At 38.4% G+C, this 22,661-nt stretch overlaps 1 protein-coding gene across 1 annotated transcript in view; it reads right to left on the reverse strand.

The window, feature by feature from the left end:
• Window positions 1-384: 384 nt before the first annotated feature.
• Window positions 385-22,661, reverse strand: part of ipo11 (importin 11) — a 95,166-nt gene continuing 72,889 nt past the window's right edge. Inside the window, exons 26-30 of the mRNA XM_088295039.1 lie at window positions 22,382-22,495; window positions 21,771-21,892; window positions 18,569-18,664; window positions 15,654-15,738; window positions 385-1,902 (exon numbers count right to left, since the gene is read on the reverse strand). Of these exons, the coding sequence (XP_088151165.1) occupies window positions 1,738-1,902; window positions 15,654-15,738; window positions 18,569-18,664; window positions 21,771-21,892; window positions 22,382-22,495 (582 nt within the window). The 3' untranslated portion in view covers window positions 385-1,737. The remainder of the gene's footprint in view (window positions 1,903-15,653; window positions 15,739-18,568; window positions 18,665-21,770; window positions 21,893-22,381; window positions 22,496-22,661) is intronic.

Raw genomic sequence — 22,661 nt, forward strand, 5'->3', positions numbered from 1 at the left:
GACAGACTGTTGAATTAATACCTCTTTCACAGTGTCACTCAAAAGACGGTAGATTTTGGGATTCAGCTCCTGTATTGTTTCCATTGAGGCAACCGGTGAGTGTACGTCATATGATAATGTGTTGATTGATATACACGGTTCCTTTACAGCAACAGCAACATAGCAGCAGGGAAAGAAAAGCTGCATGACTCTTTGGATGATGAAATCACACTAAATACAAATATTCCGCACAAGTCTTTTCTTCTTATGGTCATTGAGCTTTTTACTTTTTGGCTGCTAACTGCATTTTATTGAAAGCTTAAAGGGGGAAAAATAATTTATTTTGTTGTTTTTTTTTTTTTTTGCTCCCACCTCATCCAAAAAAACACACATAATCCAAAAGCAAACATTTACTGCGTGTTGCAGAGTTATATTAACAGAATACAAGCAGAGAGATCATCGAGCATTAACGGACTCAAGAAACACACTTTCGAGAAACAAGAGTCAAGTGTTTTGAGCTTAAGGCCGTAAGGCTGACTTCTACTCGGGAGTAGCTTGCATGTTTATCTCTTTCCTGTGTAAAACTAAAACTATTATGCCATAATATACACTCTCATTATCTAATTTTATGATAAAGCTGAACAAAAGAGATTTAAGTTCCCTCATGAACTCCAATTTTCAGACAGTCACTTTCAGCTTCGGAGCTCAAAAACCATTTAAGGACTTATTGTATGTTTAACACTGATATAGCCTAAATGAAATTAAACTGTACTGAACACTGATTCTACCCCGAAATCAAATGTATTGTCACTAAAAGTGGTCAAATAAACGTCAAAATTGGCTACGTGCGTGCAAATTATTTTGACAAAAAGTATGATTTTAGTCAAGACATCCTGTTGATAGTCACAATGTAGAGGAACACACAGCAGTGATGAGAAGGAAGTTGTTGGTTATTAAAGTGCTCCGTCACACCCACAAATAGCAGCAGTACACATATACATAATGTGGTTCCACATTCAAATCAATGGCGTGAAAAAAAAAAAAATCACTAATTCCATAGACTAACTAAAACATTAAAAAAAAAACAACAACTCAGTAGTTACTTCAACTTGACCTCTTGTGAAATTTTAAAATGAGGAGGGGTGAGGAATATAAGCAAAAATAAAAAACTAAAATAATGATCATGCAGATTATTGTCCATATTTTATATACATACAAAAATGTAATTTCTTTGTGTGTGTGTCTTTTTTTGTTTTCTTTTTAAGAACAGATTTTGTAAACACAGTTCCAGGTCTTTGTAGTTTCCTTGCAATCCACATTTTGCCTCCAGTCTGTAGAATATTCCTTGGAACAGTCCCTCACACACGAAAATGCTTTTTGGTTAGTACACTTCCACCCATTCCACTTGAAATCCACTCTAATGAAAGAAAATGCAAGTTGCGAAGATAAGTGGAAGCTCGAGTGAGGTTTACAAAAATCATGGTTAATACAGACAAACCCAAAATCTATTTTTTTTAAAAAAAGGAATATGAAGCAATCTCGTTTGTTAACGGAAAGATGTGAGGCCTTTGATGTGAGGGAATGGACAAAGCTAGTTCTGAATATAGATAAGGCATAACAAGGGCAGAGTTTGGGAAAATTAACAATCCATACGTTGGCTTGAGTCTTTTGATTTTTTTAAAGCAAAGAAGGCGTTGAGGATTAAACGACAACGGTGTGTTGTGAACGGTGGTGATGGTGAGGGACTGCGGACGTGGTTCAGAAGCCCTGCAGGAACTCCTGGAGCTGCCTTACAAGCTCTGTGTCCACCGTCTCCATGAGTCTGCTGAAGCTCTCGTCCCCCAGAAGGCTCTGTTGGGCCTTCAGTTTTTCGTAGACAAACTGCTGGAGCGAGACACTGTGTACGGGGTCCTCCAGGGCCAACTGCAATACAACAAGACACAATGTTGTGTTTTTAATCTATCATTGAGGAAAGTGCAGCCTTTGCACTTAACCTGAACTGAATTAGGAGGCATGGTGCTGAAGTGCTGCCTCCAAGAGTGACAAAAGAAATATTGTGAAATTAGCCAGTGGTGGTTGGGTAAGGAAAGCTGCAGTGAGTTTCGTTTAATGCACAGGACGGCAAACGTTAGCTCCTGATAAACAGCACTTTATCAGATTGTTACTGAAATTGACAATGGGATGTTGGGGGAAGGGGGCATTTGTGTTTGGAGAAGAGCTCATCAACCCCACCCCCCAAAAACAACAACAACAAACAGTGAAATCCAACAGATATTTTTTTGAAATTAGTCAAACTTAAACCAAGTCCAAAAATTGGACAAAATAAATCAGTGAACAAAACAAAAACTGACCCCTGTCGTGAAGCCAAAACAAATGAAAGCGGACGGGAATTAAAACAAGTGATGGTTATTGCAAACAAGACATTTGTAGTACAGTTGTGTGACGTTAACTCACTTTGTCATTAATGCACACAGCCGAACAAAATCTATAATCTGGTACGCACACTATTGACTTAGTCACATTCTTGATCCTGTTTGGTAAGAGCAGGTGAAACTAAAGCATGTCTCCTTTAAATACGCAAAAGCTGAACACTAAAGTATTGCTTGGATCAGCAGCTCCCGCAGCACATGGAGCGTATTTCACAGTGATGACCTGTGAAATGACACGCCAGCAGCTTCTTTTAATCAACGTGTTTAGGGTTTTTCTTTTGCCAGTTTGACCACAGTCAATTTGTCATTCTGTTAGAATATCAACACAGTGAGGTTATTTTTTTTTTCACTGCACTGCATCCACTCAGCTCAGCTCTACTCTCACTAATGATGGTCTCACAAAAAATGTGTCAAGCCAATTTCATATGGATGATACCTCGACCTCACCCACCGTATAGTCAGCAGCTGCCACTTATTTTATCGTGAAGGCAGCACAAGACAAAAAGTAAAGAGCAGTTTTGAAATATAAATACAACAGCTCAGATTATTTTTTTTTTTGTGGGTGAAAAAAAAAAAGAAAACACAAAAGAACAGGAATGAATAGAGTAGCAGACAACAATGCACAATGTGCCAGCAGCTGTTTGTAATTCACATCATCTCTTTGTGTAAATAACATTTTATTTGAGCAAAATAGAATGACTACAATACGATGAAAACTCTACATATTAAAAAAAACGCTTAACTAAAGCAAATTAACGCGTTTTTATTCTGATTGAGATAAAGTCTCACAAGATTTGCTGACGTCCCATGTGATTTTTTAGGACAAAATCACTTTTGGGCACTTGAACTTTGTTTGACTAATAGTTGTGCCCTGTTCTATGGCTGGCTTTGTTCTTCTCCCCTCAACAACCTAATTCCGAAGTCACAATCCTCCGTCAGCCTACCCTTTGAAACCAGGTCAGTGTACACACCCGTACAAACAGCGAGCGGCTCACTCTAATCATGTAATCAGCCAAAGTTGAATTTGCCCTCACCGCAAACGTCCATAAACAGAAGGCGAAGGGGCATGAAGAAAAATAATTTGGAGCCCTTGGAGAGCAACATTATTGTAAATGGCAACTCTTGGTCCCTTGCCAATCATGACACTTGTACAGCTCATTAGCTAGCTGCCATTACAGAGCAATCAAACTCCTGAAGAGTGGCTGCTGGAGTGTCTTAATGAGAAAAGCATATAACCATCATCATTTACTGACTGACTAGTATCGACTCGGCTCGGTTTGTGTTTGAAAGCGTGAGTGAGAGAACGTGATGCGACAGGAAGCCTTTCTGGCTGAAATTATGGCAAGCTTCCTTAACATTTAATCCTGCATAAATGACAAAAAGAAAATTGCTTTGATTTCTGTTTTATTCTGGCATGTAAAACTGTTGGAAGGAGTGAGCTATTAAGGCCCTTATTTCAGTAAGAGTTCGAAGGATGGGAATTAGTCTCAATATGGGGTGATTTTATGATAAATAAATATATTGGTGATTAAAATGTACTTTTCAGTGCAATGATAGCGTCTGTGAATTTTCTTAACTCCTCTCTTGATGACACTATTGAGCTAAAGCTACTCAGAAAACTTGGTGGATGGCTTTGTGGATCAACTTCCCAAACTGTAGTTGACATCTCCCTGTTCTTATACAAAGTTCAACTCAATAAAAGAGTTTGATTCATCAACAATCAATTCCACACAACCAACAAAGTCCGATTGATTATTCCCACCCGCAGTTAGCAACCTTTCGTCAAGAGTGATCTTCGTTGGCCAGAAGATGCTGTACTGAAAAGGTTTAGGCTAGGCTGCGAGTACAGCTTTGACACTTAAGTCACACATCTTTCAATACAGTCAAATGTAATCATTCCTAATACCGGCTGAATGCATAAAGCATTTGTTTGCCAAAATGACAACCTAGATTTCAATTTGTTCTCCATTGTGTCAAACACGGACGGAGGGTATGGTTGAGATTAAGCAAACAGATATGGGGGGCAAAACTAACAATCTTGAGCAAAAAACCGAGAGAGTACAGAGGGGACCTGCTGCGCTAATCACAGGAGAGGACGCTACTTATCTGGGGGAAAAAGAAGCACAAACCGCTGTCATCCCTGAGGAAAAACGGAGGCCAGAGATGAGCATGGCAGCAAGAAGAACAAAGGAGACAATCTGAGAGGAGATGCAAGTGTGAGATTGAGGGAAGGAAAGGTGAAAAATGAACCCAGAGAGGTGAGGGAAGGAATCATATATCAGTGAGGTAGAAGAGAGTGACAAGGTAGTATAGTTATTAATGCGCCAACACTTTCCTCCCCTAGGACCAGGGAAAGTTTTACTTGGTTCGGTTCACAGGGGCTAATAATGTTAAACCTTGAATTAAAAATTAACGCATTTCAACAAATTCACAAAATAGTTGGAAAACAAATCAAAGAATTGTTCTATTATACTATTTTCCCTCTCTTATTATTCTTGTTATTAAAACACAATTTAAATGATGCCTCACCTCTCGTGTATGTACATTAAATTCATATCCTTTGAACAAAACATTTTTTCAAATCATCATATTTACTCATTACTTCATGTTGCAACCTGGGTTGTAAGAGTATTGTGAGAGAGGTTTGTCGAACTACTACAATTTTCCAGCTATATAAAATGTCTGTGATCGACTACAGGAAGCAGTTATCGTTTCATCAAATGGAGCTGCAGGTGAACTAACGGGTGGCGCAAGCACCTTATATTTCGGTTCTTGGTTTGAATCTCGGCGCTGGTCATCCTATGTGGAGTTTGCACCTTCTCCTCTGCTTGTGTGCATTTTCTCGGGCTTCCTTCCATATTCCAAAAATGTGCAGGCTAGGTCCCTTGAAGATTTTAGATTGCTCATAGGTGTGACTGTGAAATGATTTTTTGTTTAAATGTGCACTGCGACTGACTTGCGACCAGTCCACTTTGCCTCTTGCTGAAAATTGGCTACGATAGGCTCAACTGCTATAGAAAATGATGAACGGAATAAAACAAAACAAAAAAAACCCCAATGCAAGTCAAGGTAGCACTGCAAAGTCTGAAATTCGGTTACTGTAGTTAAACAACTCCAAAATAGTATCTATTCAGATCTGTATGGCTCTTCATTTCTCCTTTCTCGGCCATGACTTGTACCTCTCCTCTTCTATGAAGGACTCAAAACTTTCTTATAATACAAAAAAACTGTTTAATCCGATTTTATTGATTGATTGTTTATTTTTTGACTAAATTGCTATTTATTGTTTCTAAACCGTTGTTATCCATCCAATAAATCTATTATTATTACATTTGCATTATTACATTACATCCTCTTCTTGTATTCTTTGAGTGATGAGACACCCAGGAAGTCAGGTGTCCTTGACATTTGGCCAAAAATTGTAATCAGTGAGTGAAATTTGAGGAAGTCCTGTTGAGATGTTACACTTAACAGACTGGGAGGACCATAAAAAACACATCTCTTGTTGGTAGAGAGTGTGAATAAATTTACTGTTAATCGGCACACAGATTCACCACGTGGCGTCAGCACAGTGTGCGTGTGTGTGCCAGGGCACACACACACTCACGTGAGGTAATGAGCTGTATGGCTGTCTGATTAATTAAAGCGTAAATGAGAAAGTGTTGCAGACAGCGTGGGGTGGCCTGGATTACACGGCAGGCAGCTACGATTAGCTTATTTCTGACATGACATCTGTGACCCCGGCCAGTCGCAAAACCGCTGTCACAGCGTGATTTGACTGCAACGCAGTTCCAAAGTTGTCGCAAAAAAGCAACATATCGTACATCGTTATCGATTCTCGACAGTTTGTCAACTCTCTAACGCAAGAAATTTGAACTATACAAGGTGTTATGAACAGTGACTGATCCGCAGGGCATTGACGGGAGATTGAACCTGAGCTTTGTAACGACTCAAATCAATTAGTCAATACACGGAAGTCTTTAAAACTGTTAACTGACACTCATGCTTTACACGGAGAAGATCGCATTCATTCAGCAGGTGGCATTGTGAATTTCGCTGTTGCATCACTTTTAAACTATCAGTAATAGGTTTTAAATGCAGCAAATTAAAAACAGATTGTTCAGCGTGGCATTAAAGTCAATATGGAATTGTATATTGAAATATCGCCTCCGCATATTTTATTTTTAAGCGCAGAATATGGGTCACTGTATATTTGTTGACATTTTGTGTATTAGACATACTTAAAATCTCAAAGTGGGACAAATTGTGACAGGACGTCTATTTTGAAATACGAATGACAATTTTCATTTGGAAGGGTTGATGAAACTAAGTTTTCAGCTTGTGCATTGAGAAGGGCAACTACATTGTAACTGCTACTTGATTTGCTGAGCATTTTGGAATGAGAAGCAGTCACCGACAGGATTTCATGCTTGATAAGAAGATGTCAGAATGTTTCACAAAATCAATGTTAATTCAGGTTTTTTTTTTGATAGTGTACAAATCCTGATATGCGTCAGTGCATGGAAAATATATCATGGATGAGGACCAGTATTAGCAACCCTAAAAATCCCTGTCACTGAACATTTTGTCATAGGCCTTGTACAAATCAACAATTCAAATGATTGATATTAAACCAGGATGGTAATAAAAAGAATGAAAAAAAAAAAACAAAAAAAAAACTAAACAACGTCTGGGTAATCTGACATTAAAAAGCAACACATTCAGGTTATATGATTAAGCATGATCGACTGGCAGGAGGTTAATTGGAACATACGGTAAGCATGGTTTGTTCGCGTGTGAGTAAACGATACATGTAGCAGGAAGATTGGCGGACGGAAAAGAGTCATGCTGATGAAAGAAACCACAAGTGTTCTCCCCTTTTAGTGAAGTGGGTCTACTGCAACAGTGAGTGGAGCGAGACATGCACAAGTGACGCACAAAAACAATCTACGTGGCAGGACACAGCACAAGCAATACGATAGAGGGTAACAAGTTGGGCTGAGGAGAGGCTTGAGGACAAAGAGGACTGGAGGGAAGATGGAAAAACAACACCAATACCAAGTGGCCTCCAAGGCTTTGACAAAGGCAAAGATAAATTGGGTTGGATTGTGACAAACAATTAATCGGATGGGGGGGACGGCAAAGCAAGACATTTTTTTTTATATTGTCTTGCTAGCAGATGATGAACACAACAAGATAAATGCTAAACAGGCTGCATCTAAACAAAGCTTTTCTAATTTCTTGTCACTTTTACAACAACGACTCATTCACAAAATAATGGTAGCGAATGTGACCATGGAGACGTAAACGGCTAATTCATAAAGTGAGGATACAACATCAGGAAGAATTGGGTTTCAGCATGAGTTTAATACTTTGCAAGAACTGAGGATTGACTGAAAAAAAGGGTTGGGCCCCCTAATGTAAAAATAATCGGTGTTTTCCTTTCAAAGATTGATCACAATAACTGCTCCTTGATAACAATCCTTTGACATTTATTAATAGATGGTTGGACAGTGTCTAAATGTGATGTTTTACACTGCCATGACATTGATGAAAATGTCCTGAAAGATCAATACCAACATTACCTTAAGTGACTACGTCTAGACTTAATCGATGGTTGAGGTGAGACATGGAAGAAGGGCCAAAGGAAAAGGAAAAGATGGATTGCTCAACAGTGCACAAAAACACCTCTCAGTGCTTATCTGGGCTTTCTTTTATGGTCTCCTGATTTAGTGGGAGGATTACAATTTGATTGCAGTCATTTGCTCAGGAAATGAGGCTGCACAAATTGGAATGTGTCTTGCTAATAGGAATTGGGAGAGGGCGTAAATGTCGGTTACCAAACAAGGACTAGTGGAAGGGTGTACACTTTCAATTCCATGTGAAAACCATGGGTGCAGTCCACACGTATGTGAAACCGTGACAAACTTGATCTTGCGGAATGAGTAAGTATGAGACACGCTCAGGTATGGTTGAGACATTGTTGAATGAAAACAACTGGACATATATTTAAAATGAAGCAACATCTCATGCCAGTTGGCTTCACCTTCCCAGAGAGAGGAGAAAACGTCTGGCTACAGCCAAATTAAAATCACCAACAAGATTATTTGTTTGGATAGAGAATTCACTCCGGAAGACAAAATGAATTGACTTCTTTTTGTTTTGGGGGAGTTGTTTGGGTAGCACGCTTCGTGTCCACAAGTAGTCAATAAAAGAGTTTTCTAAGTACTGGTAAGTGTCCCTTTGCTACAACTATTTTTGTTTGTGATGTAGCTCACAATTTCACTCAACTTTCTAAAGTGTACATTAATATTTATTAAATAACAATTAAAAAAAAATCCATTCTTGTATTTGCATGTCGGACAAAGCCAATGTGAAACCCTACCAATTATTGAAGGTGGATGTTTTATTTAAATGACTCCCATCTGTTCTCAGCAAATCCCAGATTGTCATAAATTTTCTGATGGTGTACTCTGACAAGCCCCTTATTCAGAGAACCTCGAATACTTTAAAAGTCCTCGTGGAGTTTTAGACTCAAGGCAAAGCTCCAATTACTTCCCGTCAAGTCCTTTGAGCAAACAATCAGCCAGAGATTAGTTTGTACTGAAAGAGCCACGTGCGCCACATCGGTAATTAAGGTGCATTACGATCAACTTAACAACTGAATCGTCTGATCAGATATTAATGACTCCCATTAGCTTAGGGTCACAAATTCCCCCATAAAGACGTAAAAAAGAATACAATCTTAAAGACAAGAGCACAGATGTGGTGCGGGAAAATTATTTTTGCATTAATTGTGGTAACGGGCTCCCATGTTGAAATCGTACTAAAATATATGGCAGAAGGCAGCATAGATTACTCTTCATCCATACAGATAAGGTAGAGACGGAAAAAGATACCGGTGGGTGATGCAGGGAAAAAAAAAGGTACATCTCTTGAATGATGCCATTTGATATTGTGGTCCTGGATGAAAAGGCAATTATGGGCATCATGAATACATAGTTAACTCTGAAGATGCAGACACACCAGCATAGTGGATTTGCAAAATTTGCTGCAGCGTGTGGGAACTGACATGATCAAATGGTAATGGCAAGATGGGAACTCATTGAGATGGTTGCGCATTGCTTCCGGCAACAGAATAAAGAATCTTTATATGTGCTGGGGTAGCAGCAGTCACAGAGGTCTGTAATTCGAAAAAATAATAATAATAATAATAAAAAAATAAAATCACATTATGCTAACACTTGTGGTCTGCTGAGATTGGGAGCAATAAAAGAGCAAAATGCAAACGTCTTCATTACAAATGCCTTCTGTATCCCAGGGTGAATTCATAACGCACAAAAAGTCATTTGGTATGATATGGTATGATAAGAATAAGGGGAAAAAAAAAGCCCTTGAAAAAAAGAGTCATGAATAATCATATATCCATTGAGTAACAAAAATCTGCATCCTCTCGGTTTAACTTTCTTTACATCAGTCATCCGCACCTGAATACGACACACGGCTTTTGAGATTTTGCCGGTGTTCTGCTACAGCTTATTAAGAGGGGAAATATATTAGCAAATGTTTGCACGTACCCCTGCAATGAGCTCACGTACCTCTGATTGGAAAACACTGCTATAATGCATAATATATCTGATATTGTTTGTTGTAATCAAGATTAATAAATTACCAGTTTGATGAAAAAAAAAAAAACACATCAGAAAATGACCTTGATTAAAAAAATATATAATTAAATTGCAATTTTGAGGGGAAAAAAACCCCAATGACATTATTTCCCAACATTGTGCAGCCTTTTCCAAAATGCTTCAAGGCACTGCTGTCAGCTGACTTGAATGTAGAACATAAGAGTTCCAATCACCCATTTTCTATCCCCAGCCTCCAAGGAATGATTCTTTGGATTTTAGCAATCTGGGGAATAAGCGTGCTTTTGCATTTGTGCAAGACACAAACGACATCATATAACCATGACTGGGACCCTCAAATCAAAGCGAGATACATCTCACAAATACTCAAAAGGATAAAAGGGAAAAAGTCGGAAAAACAAGGTTACGTTTTTTCCCAAGCTAGCAAACCTATTTCACAATTAGGCATGGGTTGATATTAGATTTTGACATGAGAACCGCAAGCAAAAATATTGCGGTATCACCGGAGTAAAATTACAGCTGTATAATGTATTTTTTATCAAATATATATATTAAAAATATATATTTTCTCTCCAATGAACACTTATTTAAAAAAATACAATATTTGGTACATTAAAGAGGCAGACAGACAGAAAAAAAGAAAGAAAAAGGAAAGACAGAATGAAAGAAAACACGTAAAATAAAAACTAATTCTGCTTATCAAGTCACGTCCTCTCACTGGTGAGCTATTTTTATAACAGACCCGTAGGCTACTTATCCTTGTGGGCTGACTACTACTCGCTGGCACATTTTGAAAAAAAAAAATTAAGGACAATTGACATTAACCAACAAAGCAGAAAGGCAAACATTTCAAAGAGGTCAGTCAAGAGAGTTTTTTTGTGATTTTTGCAAGCAACCAATCGTTGACTGCTTTGGAGTTCTCGCAAAAAAACAAAAGCTTATTACCACTGACGGACGGTTTTCATTTTCTTCACTTTTTAAAACTATAATAAACCATCATACTGGCATTCCGCTCATCCCGACTCACCAAAGTGCTGACACTGAGAGGTCTGTCTCCCACTGAATGAGTCACGCTGAAAGATGTGCAGCTTTAGCAAAGTTAAAATAAATGTACATTGAGTTGTAAAATAATATTTACCCACGACCACGTTCATAATTTCAGATGGGTGAAACACCAAAAACCTGTGGCCAAATTAGAACATTACGTGCCGGGTACATTCAAATAATGAATTTGAACTTGTTTGTTGTAGTTCACTAATTTCCTCTTAATTTATTATTATTTTTTTTTAATATGTTTCAATCCATCTGGGTTTAGACTCTTCACGCAGCACAAGGTAGGCCTTGCGTTCTTCAAAAACAACTGCACAAGGTCTGAAGATAACACCTATACAACTATCTTTGTTCCTTTTATTACTGTTTTACTTTGTATTGTTAATGGAAAAGAACTTTGCTTCACATTTTGTAATATACATTTGTTTTTATTATTCATTCTTAATTAATTGTAATCTGTTATAACTTGACTCAATCCTCTGGCTCATTTGGTTTAAATTGTTTATGTTAATTTGTCAGTCAAATTATATCGTGAAAAATAATAGCTCAATTGATTTTTTTTTGAATCATTAAATAAATTAACATCCATTCTGACAAGTAACAGAAAAAAGTATTGAAAATTGATTAGCGGTACAGAGAATCGGGACAGAACCGGTTCAAATGTGAAAGGTGCCCATCCCCATAGCCGCTGCGCTCGATGGCCTAAAAAGACGGACTGAATGATCGATAAAGATTTGAGCTTCAGCAAAAACTCGGCTGACCTGAAACACTTCTCTCAACTTTAGATGATGTCAAAGAAAGTTTGTCACCATCGAGTGGTCAAAATGGAATTATACCCAACATCAGCAGGAGGGAGGAAAAAAACTGTCACCAATTGTACGAAAACAAAATCCAAGAATTAGCGAGAAAGTGAACCTGAAACTCAGGAAGGAAGGAGGAAGCCGCAGCACCAAAAAAGTGGCAGATTGAATTTAGGAACTTTTCAAGAATATGATGCAATAGGTAGACACAGCTTCAATAAGTTTTATTTGGCTGAAGATGCGGTGAGTATTTTTTTGCATTGTGAAAATACCAAATGGACTTGTGACTCACTAAGAAACATTTACAGATAAAATCTAACCTGTAGAAGGAAGACCTAAACTGTGGATTGTGAAATTATTTCCTAACCAGGAATGGCTAAACTGCCGATTCATTTCATTGACAAAAATGTACAGATAAACAGGAACACACGTCTCACAGTCAATTTGGAAGATGTGCTAAAGGGACAGTCTGGCGCCTCAAGCTTTTTGAAGCCATTTGATATTTATTCCACTCTGTTGACCCCAAAAATAGTTAAATGCTCTTCTTGCCTTAGGGCATTGAGCCAAAATGATTGCTTTATAAGAGCCGGGATATTATTTGGTAGAGGAAAAGTTTCAGGGGATGTTTTATATGAACAATAACAAGTGCAACACAAGTACAAAATTTTTACAGTATTAAAAGTTAGGCGTAAGAAAGAGTACTACTTTCTGTAAATTACAAATTAATTGAATAGAAAACTTTAAATGCAGACTACAAGGATGCCTGCTAAACAATGCTCATTTGACTAGACTACCGAAACTGGACACTAGCAAGGTATCCTTTTAAAAAAAAAAAGAAGAAAAAAATCCCATAAAGCACAATTTTACCATTAGTCTGAGTGAAACTATCCATTACAAATGTAAATTGCTCCTTTCAAGCCTGCAAAATGGCTTTAAATTCACTTTGTCTCTCATCAGCAAAATTGTTACCCCCCTGCTCCTTTGGGTCTATTTCCTAATTTTGGAATAAATAGTGCATTAATATGTATTTCTACTTGGACCTTCCAAAGTCCTCCAAATGTTAGAAGCTGGATGTGCTTGTGGATGTCACACTTCCTTTGAGAAGTTGTTCTTTCCTGTATACAAATTCTAAATGAATTTACTGATATAAAGCAAAGAACTTTCGCGATAGACCTAAACCGAGTATTTGAAAATTGTATTTTGACAGACACTTGTATTCTAAGCAACACGGCAATACCTACAGTATGTATAATTTAGAATCAGCGCAGGAGTGTGGAGCTTTGTGGCTTTCAAGTGAGTCAGGCAATCCTGTGTGGCGTTTGCATGTTTACGCCTCCAGTGGGCTAAAAACATGCACGTCACGTTCATTGAAGACTTTGAATTGTACATATGGGTAAATGTCGGTATGAATTGATGTTTGTCTATAACTGTATGTTAGGGATGGACGATTACAGAAAAATAATGTTACTAATATATTAATTAACAGATTTCAAAACATAACTCAATTAGCGTAGTCAAAATTTTCTTTCAGCCTCATGTCCATTTATCCCAGTATGTTGAACATTGGTTTGAAACTATTCTTTCTGTAGAGTACAAAATTAACTTGGTAAGGTCCTGGCAAATTCAATCCTCTTGTATTTCCATTCTAAAGGATTACCCTTTTCTCGTTATCATAATTATTTCAACTTATTTACACGCCTTGTTTCTTACTGGGCTATCCTGGGACCTCAAGGATTTTATTTTGTGCCATGCTCTTCAAATGTATGTTGGTATGACGGCAAATAAATAAAAAATAAATAAATTAAAAAATCCCTTGGATCTTTCGATCCTTGAATTTTGAGGGAAGAAAATTCCTTCAATCCTTGAAAACTATTTTTTAAATATAAACTTAAAGGACAATGAGTAAATAAATGAGTAAAAAAGTAAAATAAGAATATATTAAAACAACAGAAATTAAGAAAACAGAACAAAAAAACAAAACCCCCAAAAAAACATTGACCGGCTGTTCCTGAGCATACTGGCCTCTTAGGGGCTGTGTAGTGTCAATCAAAATTGTAAATATGATTTTGCGGCGTAGGGTGGGGGTGTTGGTTGTGAAGGGAGCTGAATGCAATGTAAAAGGTTTTATGAGGGGATAGAACAATGATGATCCACAGTCCCTAATAAGATCCATTCTCCATGGTATTTTACACACAAATACAGAAAGTCAAATTGTCCTACAAAATGTCAAAGGCAGGCTTTTCCCTCAAATTCTTCCAAAAGTGCACCTCACACACACAACACACACACACACATTATCAAGCACGGAGAGGTGCTACTGTTGAGTCTCCTCTATTCCCTGGAGCAAGAAGTCAGTGTCTGGGATGAGGTGATAGTGCACTGGGAAGCACGTACATACACACTCATGACCTCAGAAGAACAAATGGTTTGGGACAAAAAAAAAAATCCGGCTGTACTTCCTCAACCAAACAGCAACTATATTATCATTGACTACACAGGGTTTCGTCCAGGGATTCATTCGAGGTACGTACACAAACAACATTATTATTAAACACTATGTTTGCAAGTGTTGATATTGCACAATGTAACAGTTGGGGATTGAAGAGAAAGTCTGATACCAGAATGTATTCATGTCTATATTTACAGTAAAGGATATTTGTGTTCATTTCTTATTACAGTAATGGCATTTTATCGGTTCTCTTTCAACATTGAGGCTCACGTTAGAGGAGTCTAAGCATGCTACCATGATTCATCTTGTAGGAGTTGAACTTGAAGGGATGATGCAGCACTGTGGCAGCTATTAACCACTGCCATTGACGGCTATAGACGTCAAAAATCCATTTTATTTTCCCGGCTGGTAGTGAATGAGTTAAATATGAAAATAGGTACTAAACGTGGATGCGAAACTAGATTCAAAACTTGGTTCGTCCCTACCACCCTAACTTTCAAAAATGTATCATGCATTGCAATAGAAGACAGATTTTCTTTTTTCCATCGACCTTTGTCTAAAGCAGCACTGGACTGAAACCCTTTCTTGATATGCGTTTATTGGCTGCGAACAGGGTGATATTGATTTTAGGTTCATGTTCATTCATAGCAACTATGCTGAGCCACGTTGGTAAAGACAATCACTTCTACTGTAGTTGTTGCGATTGTCCACTGACATGAGTGGTTCAAAACTAAATAAATTCAATTGCAATATTCTAATATTTTCAATGAGATTAGAGCATTTATCTGAATGTTATGAACTCCTGTTTCCAGGCCAGTGACATACAATATGGAGAAGAATAACACTTCGAACAGAGTTACTTAGCTTCCCATAGCTGATGTTATGTTGTTCTCATTACGGCAAATTAGTTGAGACTGAATCTAGAGCACATAATCTGGTTCCAGCCAAGTCGTGTATTGAACATAACTTTGACTCAATTGCTTCAATAATCAACAGTAAATTCCACACAGTAGATGTATAAATTAATTTTTACAACAACTTCTGATGAGCCAAAACGGATATCAAATATAGTTAATTATATGGATGTTTACATGTGTCTTGTCCACCTGCCATTACTGTTTAAGGCATTTAATAATAATAATAATAATAATAATAATAATAATAATAATAATATATATATATATATATATATATATATATATATATATATATATATATATATATATATATATATAAATAACAGAATGGCGCATTGGAAGAGAAGGTTTAGAAGGCGGTGTGCGTGTGTTGTTTGACTGACTAGTTTCTTCCTCTTGTCCTGCTCGGTCGGCTGCTCCTCATCGTCACTCAGCTTGGGCTCCTCAAAGTGGCTCATCAGCATGCAGCTGCAAACACAATAATATTCAACTTAATATTAATAACCATAGGTATACTTGTACTGCAAGAGACCACTTCAGGACAGGCAGTATGCATGTGGCTTGCTATTCATACTGTTTAATGAAAGGGATCATCCAGCCGGGATGGTCCGATTTAAGATCAATGTATGTATATATATATTTTTTTTAATCAGGAATACTACATAAGATAGCATTTTTGATTTTATCAACTCATTTTTGAGAAATCAATACAAAACTAAGGAGCTCACAAACGTTCTGGTAATGAGCAGTATGGCCGCACCCTCCTGCACTCCCTCCATGTCTTGGTTGGAGTCACGTCAGGGACAAATCACAATTTGTCCATTCAAAGTTATTGTAAATACGTCGCTAATGACGTCAAAATAACGGGACCATCCGGCCTCAAAATGTGGAGATCGCTACTCAGGCCCACTTCAACCTCTGAAAACATCACAAAACATTTTGCCTTTCCATGGCTGACTGAAAAGAGAATGAGGAAATGAGCAGCTTACGTCATAGCGGCTTAGCTTGTTATATATTAAAATTTTAAGCGTTAGTGCCACTTTTTTTTCTTTTTTAACCATTCAAGCCATTCAAGGGCTACGCCAACACCACTCATCCGAAAGTGACACGTCCAATGTGGCCACACTGGCCTTTGGAGTCAGCCTCCTCGCAAGAACTTTTGTGCTCAGAATTTTTCCAATTCTGTCAATCCATCCATCCATTTTTCTGCATTGCATAACCTCACTAGGGTTGTACGCGAACGTGCTGGTCCAACTTTGAAATTTCCCCAAGGCACGGCAACCGGGTTGTCCTGAAGCTTGCTCCTCAACACTTCCAAAGCAGCCCCTAAAAACAGCGCCGCACCACGGTTCTGTTACGAAGAGGTCCAATACTGTAGGTTTTATTTCACGTAGGCTCAAATGCACTAGACTGCACAGAGCCGCATATGTGGACGGTAAAAAGCTGATTTTGTTATGCTAACCTCGTCTGTATAGGGGCCCAAAAGTTAGCAAAATGTCCAAAGTCGCCACCAGGGTTCGTGTGTGCATTCATGCTCCTGTCACGTGTTAGATTGAGTGTAATGTAAAACAAATATACATTATGAGTCTGAGAGTATAAAGTGCAATTGTGTGTGTATATATATATATATATATATATACACATATATATATATATATATGTATAAAATAAGTTGACTTTTTCCTTTTCTTTTCAGGTTGGGATAGACTACATAAATGATTAAATGATCTAGTGCATTAATTTGAAACAAGTCAAAATACACAAAGAACAGAAGTAGGACTAGACAAGTTTATTACTTCTTCCTACTCTCTTTTGAAAATGTAAACTGCTGAGGATGATCATTTGTCTTCCTTTTTAAATCTCTTCCAACTAAATCAATTTCTGTTTATATTCTGTTTATATGTTCAATCAATCAATCAAACAATCAAGGCTATTGTCTGCTTCAGTCTGTATAAGTAAAGAATTTATTTTTATTTTGGGGAGGTGATCATGGTTTTTTTCCTCATATGAGCGCACGTTTGATCCAAAATGTTGTGCGGAACACTTACACATTTTCACAGGTTGAAGGGGATCAGAGTTCAATCCAGCTCAATCAATTCTTTTAAATGAATAAAAGATCAAAACCAATCTATCAGCAATATTATTTGTTTGCAAAATCGAGTGCTGAGTTTAAATGATGGCTTTTGAGATCTGATTAATCTGTTTTAATAGTGTTGCTTTATTTACTGCGGAGGAAAACAGAATTGAGAAAGGCTAATTAATTGTGGGTACTCCAGTTTTCCAAAAACATGCACGGTAGGTTGATTGAACTGTTGGATTGTTTGTCTTTGTGTGCCCTTGCGATTGGCTGGCAACCAGTTCAGGGTGTACCCCGCCTACTGCCCGAAGACAGCTGGGATAGGCTCCGGCACCCCCGCTACGTTTGTAAGGGAAAGCGGCTCAGACAATGGATGGATGGATGGATGTTTATTCAAAGGAGCACGTGGAGCCACTGGGTATGCGTAATGCAAACAAGTGGTGACGAAAGAGATTTGCATTGTTTAATCAGAGCAGCTTCGTGAATCAATTAAGTGGGTGCATGCGAGGCAGGCAAGTTGACACTGACAGCTCAAATCGAATCATTTATTTATGGCAGCTTTGCAAGTGGTATAAGAGGGTGTTGGTTGCAACTCCATCATACACGTTTATCCCATGTTTGTAATTATAAAACGCAAATACGTCACGTGGCTGCGCAGCACAGGAAGCATCTGAATGCAGATACACAAACATCAAAGTTAACCTTTCTGTTAAAGCTTTGAGTTTCTTTTTTTCCGTGGCACACTGAAAGCGAGAAAAGAGCAACACCGACAGCAGTGAGAAGGGCGCAGCTCGGAAATTAGTCTGATGCTTCGGCGAGACGGAGCACAAACATTCTCTGAGGAAGATTTCTTTCTCAAAGGATGATGGGATATTCCCTTCCCACGTCAAGCTGATGTACACGGGACATTTTCACTACAACTGATTGACTCTGACAAAAATGTGCTCCCACCGCTGCCGCTCCCTCAGCCCATCAGTCACTATCCAGGACAAAGGCGCGCAGTTTCAACCTTGTGCTTATCATCAGAGTGGGAGAGACACTGCTGCCAATCAGGGCTTAATGAAAAGATGCAGGGATGGAAGTGTCTGTGTTCCATCACTGCATTTGTGGTGCATGCAAGGTTCTTCCATTCTTTTTTGGGGAAAAATATACCTTAAATAGACTCACTAGACCTCATCAAGGTATTGCTAGACAACACATTTGACAGACATTCGGACTTACTCTTTGTAGGTGCTTGTCTCGGGATCTTCCGTCATCACGTCATGCAACGATTCGACGCAGATGTTGATGATGCCACAAAATTTGTCCTGGATCACACTGTATGACACACAAGCAACGGGGTCACGAGTCACGGTCACTGGTGGCACTTGAACTTGTTTGTATCCAGTAGGAGTAATGACAGCAAAATAGTAACAAAGAGTCAATCTGTTCTCGCCAGCCATTGATTAAGTGGCTGTCAAAAAAACACATGGCCACATAAACAAAAGTTGATCAACTCCATCTATCAATGTTCTGTCTAGCGCTTCTTATATTAGGAATCACCCTCGACACGTCCCTTTTGACATTTGAAATCAACCTTTCTATTTGCGACATAAACACTTTCAGAGAGCAAGAAAGGCAGAAGCCAATGAAAAAGAAATGAACCCAAAACGTCACCCAACCTTGGAAGGCCTGCAGTGCCTGAATGCATTAATAATTTGCATATACTTAAGATGAGCCCAGAAAAAAAATTACAAATAAAAAAATAAAATTACACCGGAATTGGAGCGGCATATAATCACCATTGCATACTGCTAGCAATTAAAGACTCCCTTCATCACACAGTTAAACAGATCCGTCAATTGTGACTTTATCCACCGTCTCCTGTGATTACTTTTCAAATGGCTAAACAGTGCTGCTGGCGACTTGCGCTTTTAATTCAAGTCAGTGTTATTTGATCGGAAAGCCAACCAACTGCACTTAAGACAGAGGATCATCAAGTCAACAGTTGCTGTGGCTTGAGCGACTTGCCGATTATTGCAAAACCGCACTCACTGCTGAGCACAGTTCAAGAGCGCTGCAGTTCTTGAAGCGCAGACCATTGGAACCAGAGCTCTTTTAGAAAATAACGTGGTTCCCATCACTTTTATACTTTTGCAGCTTCAATCGTACATAGACATTTGATTTGACGCCCGTCACATTTGTCGTTTTTTTGCGCGGCAGTGTGTCTGCCATCCTATTCAAAGTTGCTTCGTAGCAGCAAAAGTGATACAGACCCCTTTCAGGCCATGACAAGGGTATCATTAAACTAGTTGTAAGTTGATGTTGAAAAGTTCCTTAAGGTTGCTTTAAGACTCTCATTTTAGCTTTTGTGTACTTGAGCATATTTACCACAGTGAATATTACGTTCCTCTGACTCCAAAACACAGATAATGGACATTCAAGTAAGTGGGCATGACATCTCACATTCAAAAAGTGTATTTTGAAGCAGAACATTGAAAATAATTGATGATCTAGGCCACAGGCCACATTAAGCAGCCAGCCACGTTAAATCACATTTAAGGAAAAGGATGCCTTAACGAGATCCCTCCCCCGCCCCGATCTGGTCTGCTTCACATAACTCATTTGTAGTGCTAAACATTGCCCTTATTCATCGCTCTTTCTTACTCATTAGCAAATTAGCAGTGCAATTACAAATAAACTGACAGCAGAAATTGGAAAAACTTTTATAAACCTCTGCGCTACTCAACTTTAGTTTGACAACTGTGCTGCTCGTTCAGAAAGGACAAAATAATTAGATGTATAATGGAAAACGAACAAGATACAAACCCCTTCCAATTTTAGCTGCGATTGTTCAAGGGATAGTAGATTTGTCATGCAGCGACCGACCAGCCAAAGCCGTCCTATCCAATTCGCAATGTTGAGCAAGCATAGGGGCATGACAAAGGATTTCATGGCTGTCTAACATTACACAATCAAGTCTGCGAAAAATGTCAGGCGTCCAAAAATCTTGATGAGAAAGTGCTTAACAATGCAAAAACAGAATGATCATGAGAAAATCTCATCTCAAAACCCACATATCAATTTCATGCAAAAATGTATTACATGGCAAAATTATGAACATGACCTCACATCCAGTATATTCTGGCTATAGCCAATCGTCTTTAAATAGAAAGTGCACTAAAAATTGCAATGGATGAAGAAGCCAAACTTTCCTTTACTTGCCGTTACCTTGGAAAACGGCAAAAACCATGTTGCATTCACAACATTAGTCACCAAATGGAGGCAATGGCAATGGAGGAAAATGAATGTCACTTACATTTACTTTTTAGTGTGTAACTATATTTGATGTATTTTATCCAAGATGAGACCACTTACAGCATGGAAACACACCAGTGCAGCAAAATTCTACCACTCCAAAACAGGCTAAGCCATTTTTTGTACTGCTCTGCTCAAAAGTTACAATGGTACGGGCTGCTTGACTATTGAGTAACCAACAATAAGGCCACTTATTGTGACTGTCATAAAGATTCGTACTTCATAGAATGCCATTTTGCAAAAAGATCCATGTTGAGCGAAAAAATACAATGCAGTGGAAAAGGCAAACAAAACCCGCTATTGATGGGAGTACAAAAAGGGAGCCCTGCACTAAAGTGTTTATTGTTGCCTATATTAAAACTTTAATCTTTTTCCAGACCGATACCAGTACCAGTAATCAACTCTTGAGTATTCGACGGTACCAAGTAAACAATTTACCAAAAGTACTTTGGATTACTACAATTTCTATGATACAAATGACATCATTTTAAAGAAAAACCTTTATCCTAGTCACTCTGTAATACAGAATTTAAGTAAAAATAAGACAATCAAATGACTGAATTAGGATACATTTGTAATAAATTAACAAAAGTGGGGAAAAATGTCTTTGTTCCAATTAAACTGATGTGCAAAAATAGGGCTGGATGAAACAGCTGGAGAACGTATCACAATGTAAGTTATTTCTAAATATATTGTTGACAGATTCTTTTTTTACGAATTCAAAATATATGGATTAAAGAAAAAAGATAATAAAATACAACCACCATCAAATACCATTTATATTACAACATATACAAACATATCCATTAGTACAAAATGATAAATACCTAAATGCCTTACTTGAACCTTTTTTTTTTAAAGGCCCGCCTCCTTCACGAATCCTCTTTAGTGGCCTTACATTATTATTAGAGTAATAGCTTTCATTGTTTTAAATGGCATAATTGCATTGTCTGCCGTGTTTGTAAATGATACTGTGGATTGTGGAGAAAATTGTAAATCAAATTAAAATCGCATGAGTCAGTAAAATCGCAATACAATTTTTTCCTAAAATCGTTCAGCCCAGGCAGAGAAAGGGGATGGATCCGACTCCCCAAATGCCGGTGATTGACTGACAGATGTGTCTTACCTGTTGTCAGACGGTAAAAGGGAAAGCAGCGCCAGAGAGGACAGCTTCCTTCTTTCAGGTTGCGTGATGTTGTCCATGCGGTCCACCCACATTTCAATCACACTGCCTAACAACTGGTCAATCTGGTAAAGCAAAGAGAGGGGAAGACATTTAAGAAGACAAGGCTAAAAGAAGGGCGTGGAAATTAACAGCCTTTGAGGGGGGCTGAATTAATAGTGTTGTTTATGAGAATTGACCTTCCCAATTTTCTCTGCCTTATTTAGCAGCCAGCGTAGAAGAGAGGCGCTTGGCACTGTGGAGTGACAGCTGAGGGATTTTTCAAACAGCCTATTCTTTCCTTTTATCCATTCAGATTAAGGCCAAACTATTAACAGTAGGTGATTCATTTCCCTCTAGTTAGGGCAAAAACAATTTCAAAGTTTCAGAATGAAAGGGGCTAGAGCTTTGACTTAGTGCCTGGAAATGATACCATTTGCAATTCCATGGCTCATCATTTTGAGCCCAGTTTCTCAATGATTCACTTTTCACCGGCGCTTTGAGGTGGCGTCTTTAACGGGTGCTGAAAGAGACTGCTGAGGAGACAGAAATGAAGGACAGGCGCTGATTCTCACCTCCTGGCCGCACTCAGAGGCCATCTGAGTGAGCAGCGATGAGAAGAGGCTGGAGTTCTGCAAAAGTATGCGGCCCATGATACCCAAGTAGGTGGACATCACAACAGGGTATCTCTGCAAAAAGCAAAAGCGTTGAATGCATAGGAAGAAATGCATACACACACTTTAAATACGGTAACCCATGCTTCAGTAGGCACTGGTGGAGGTGCAGCAAGCCCACTGACGGAGCAGCACAGTGGCCAGCTACGACCTTTAACTGTGCGGAATCATGAATAAATGT

Source organism: Idiotropiscis lumnitzeri, chromosome 1 (genome assembly GCF_059441095.1).
Source record: "Idiotropiscis lumnitzeri isolate Australia: NSW breed Sydney's pygmy pipehorse chromosome 1, RoL_Ilum_1.0, whole genome shotgun sequence".
Classification (NCBI taxonomy): domain Eukaryota; kingdom Metazoa; phylum Chordata; class Actinopteri; order Syngnathiformes; family Syngnathidae; genus Idiotropiscis; species Idiotropiscis lumnitzeri.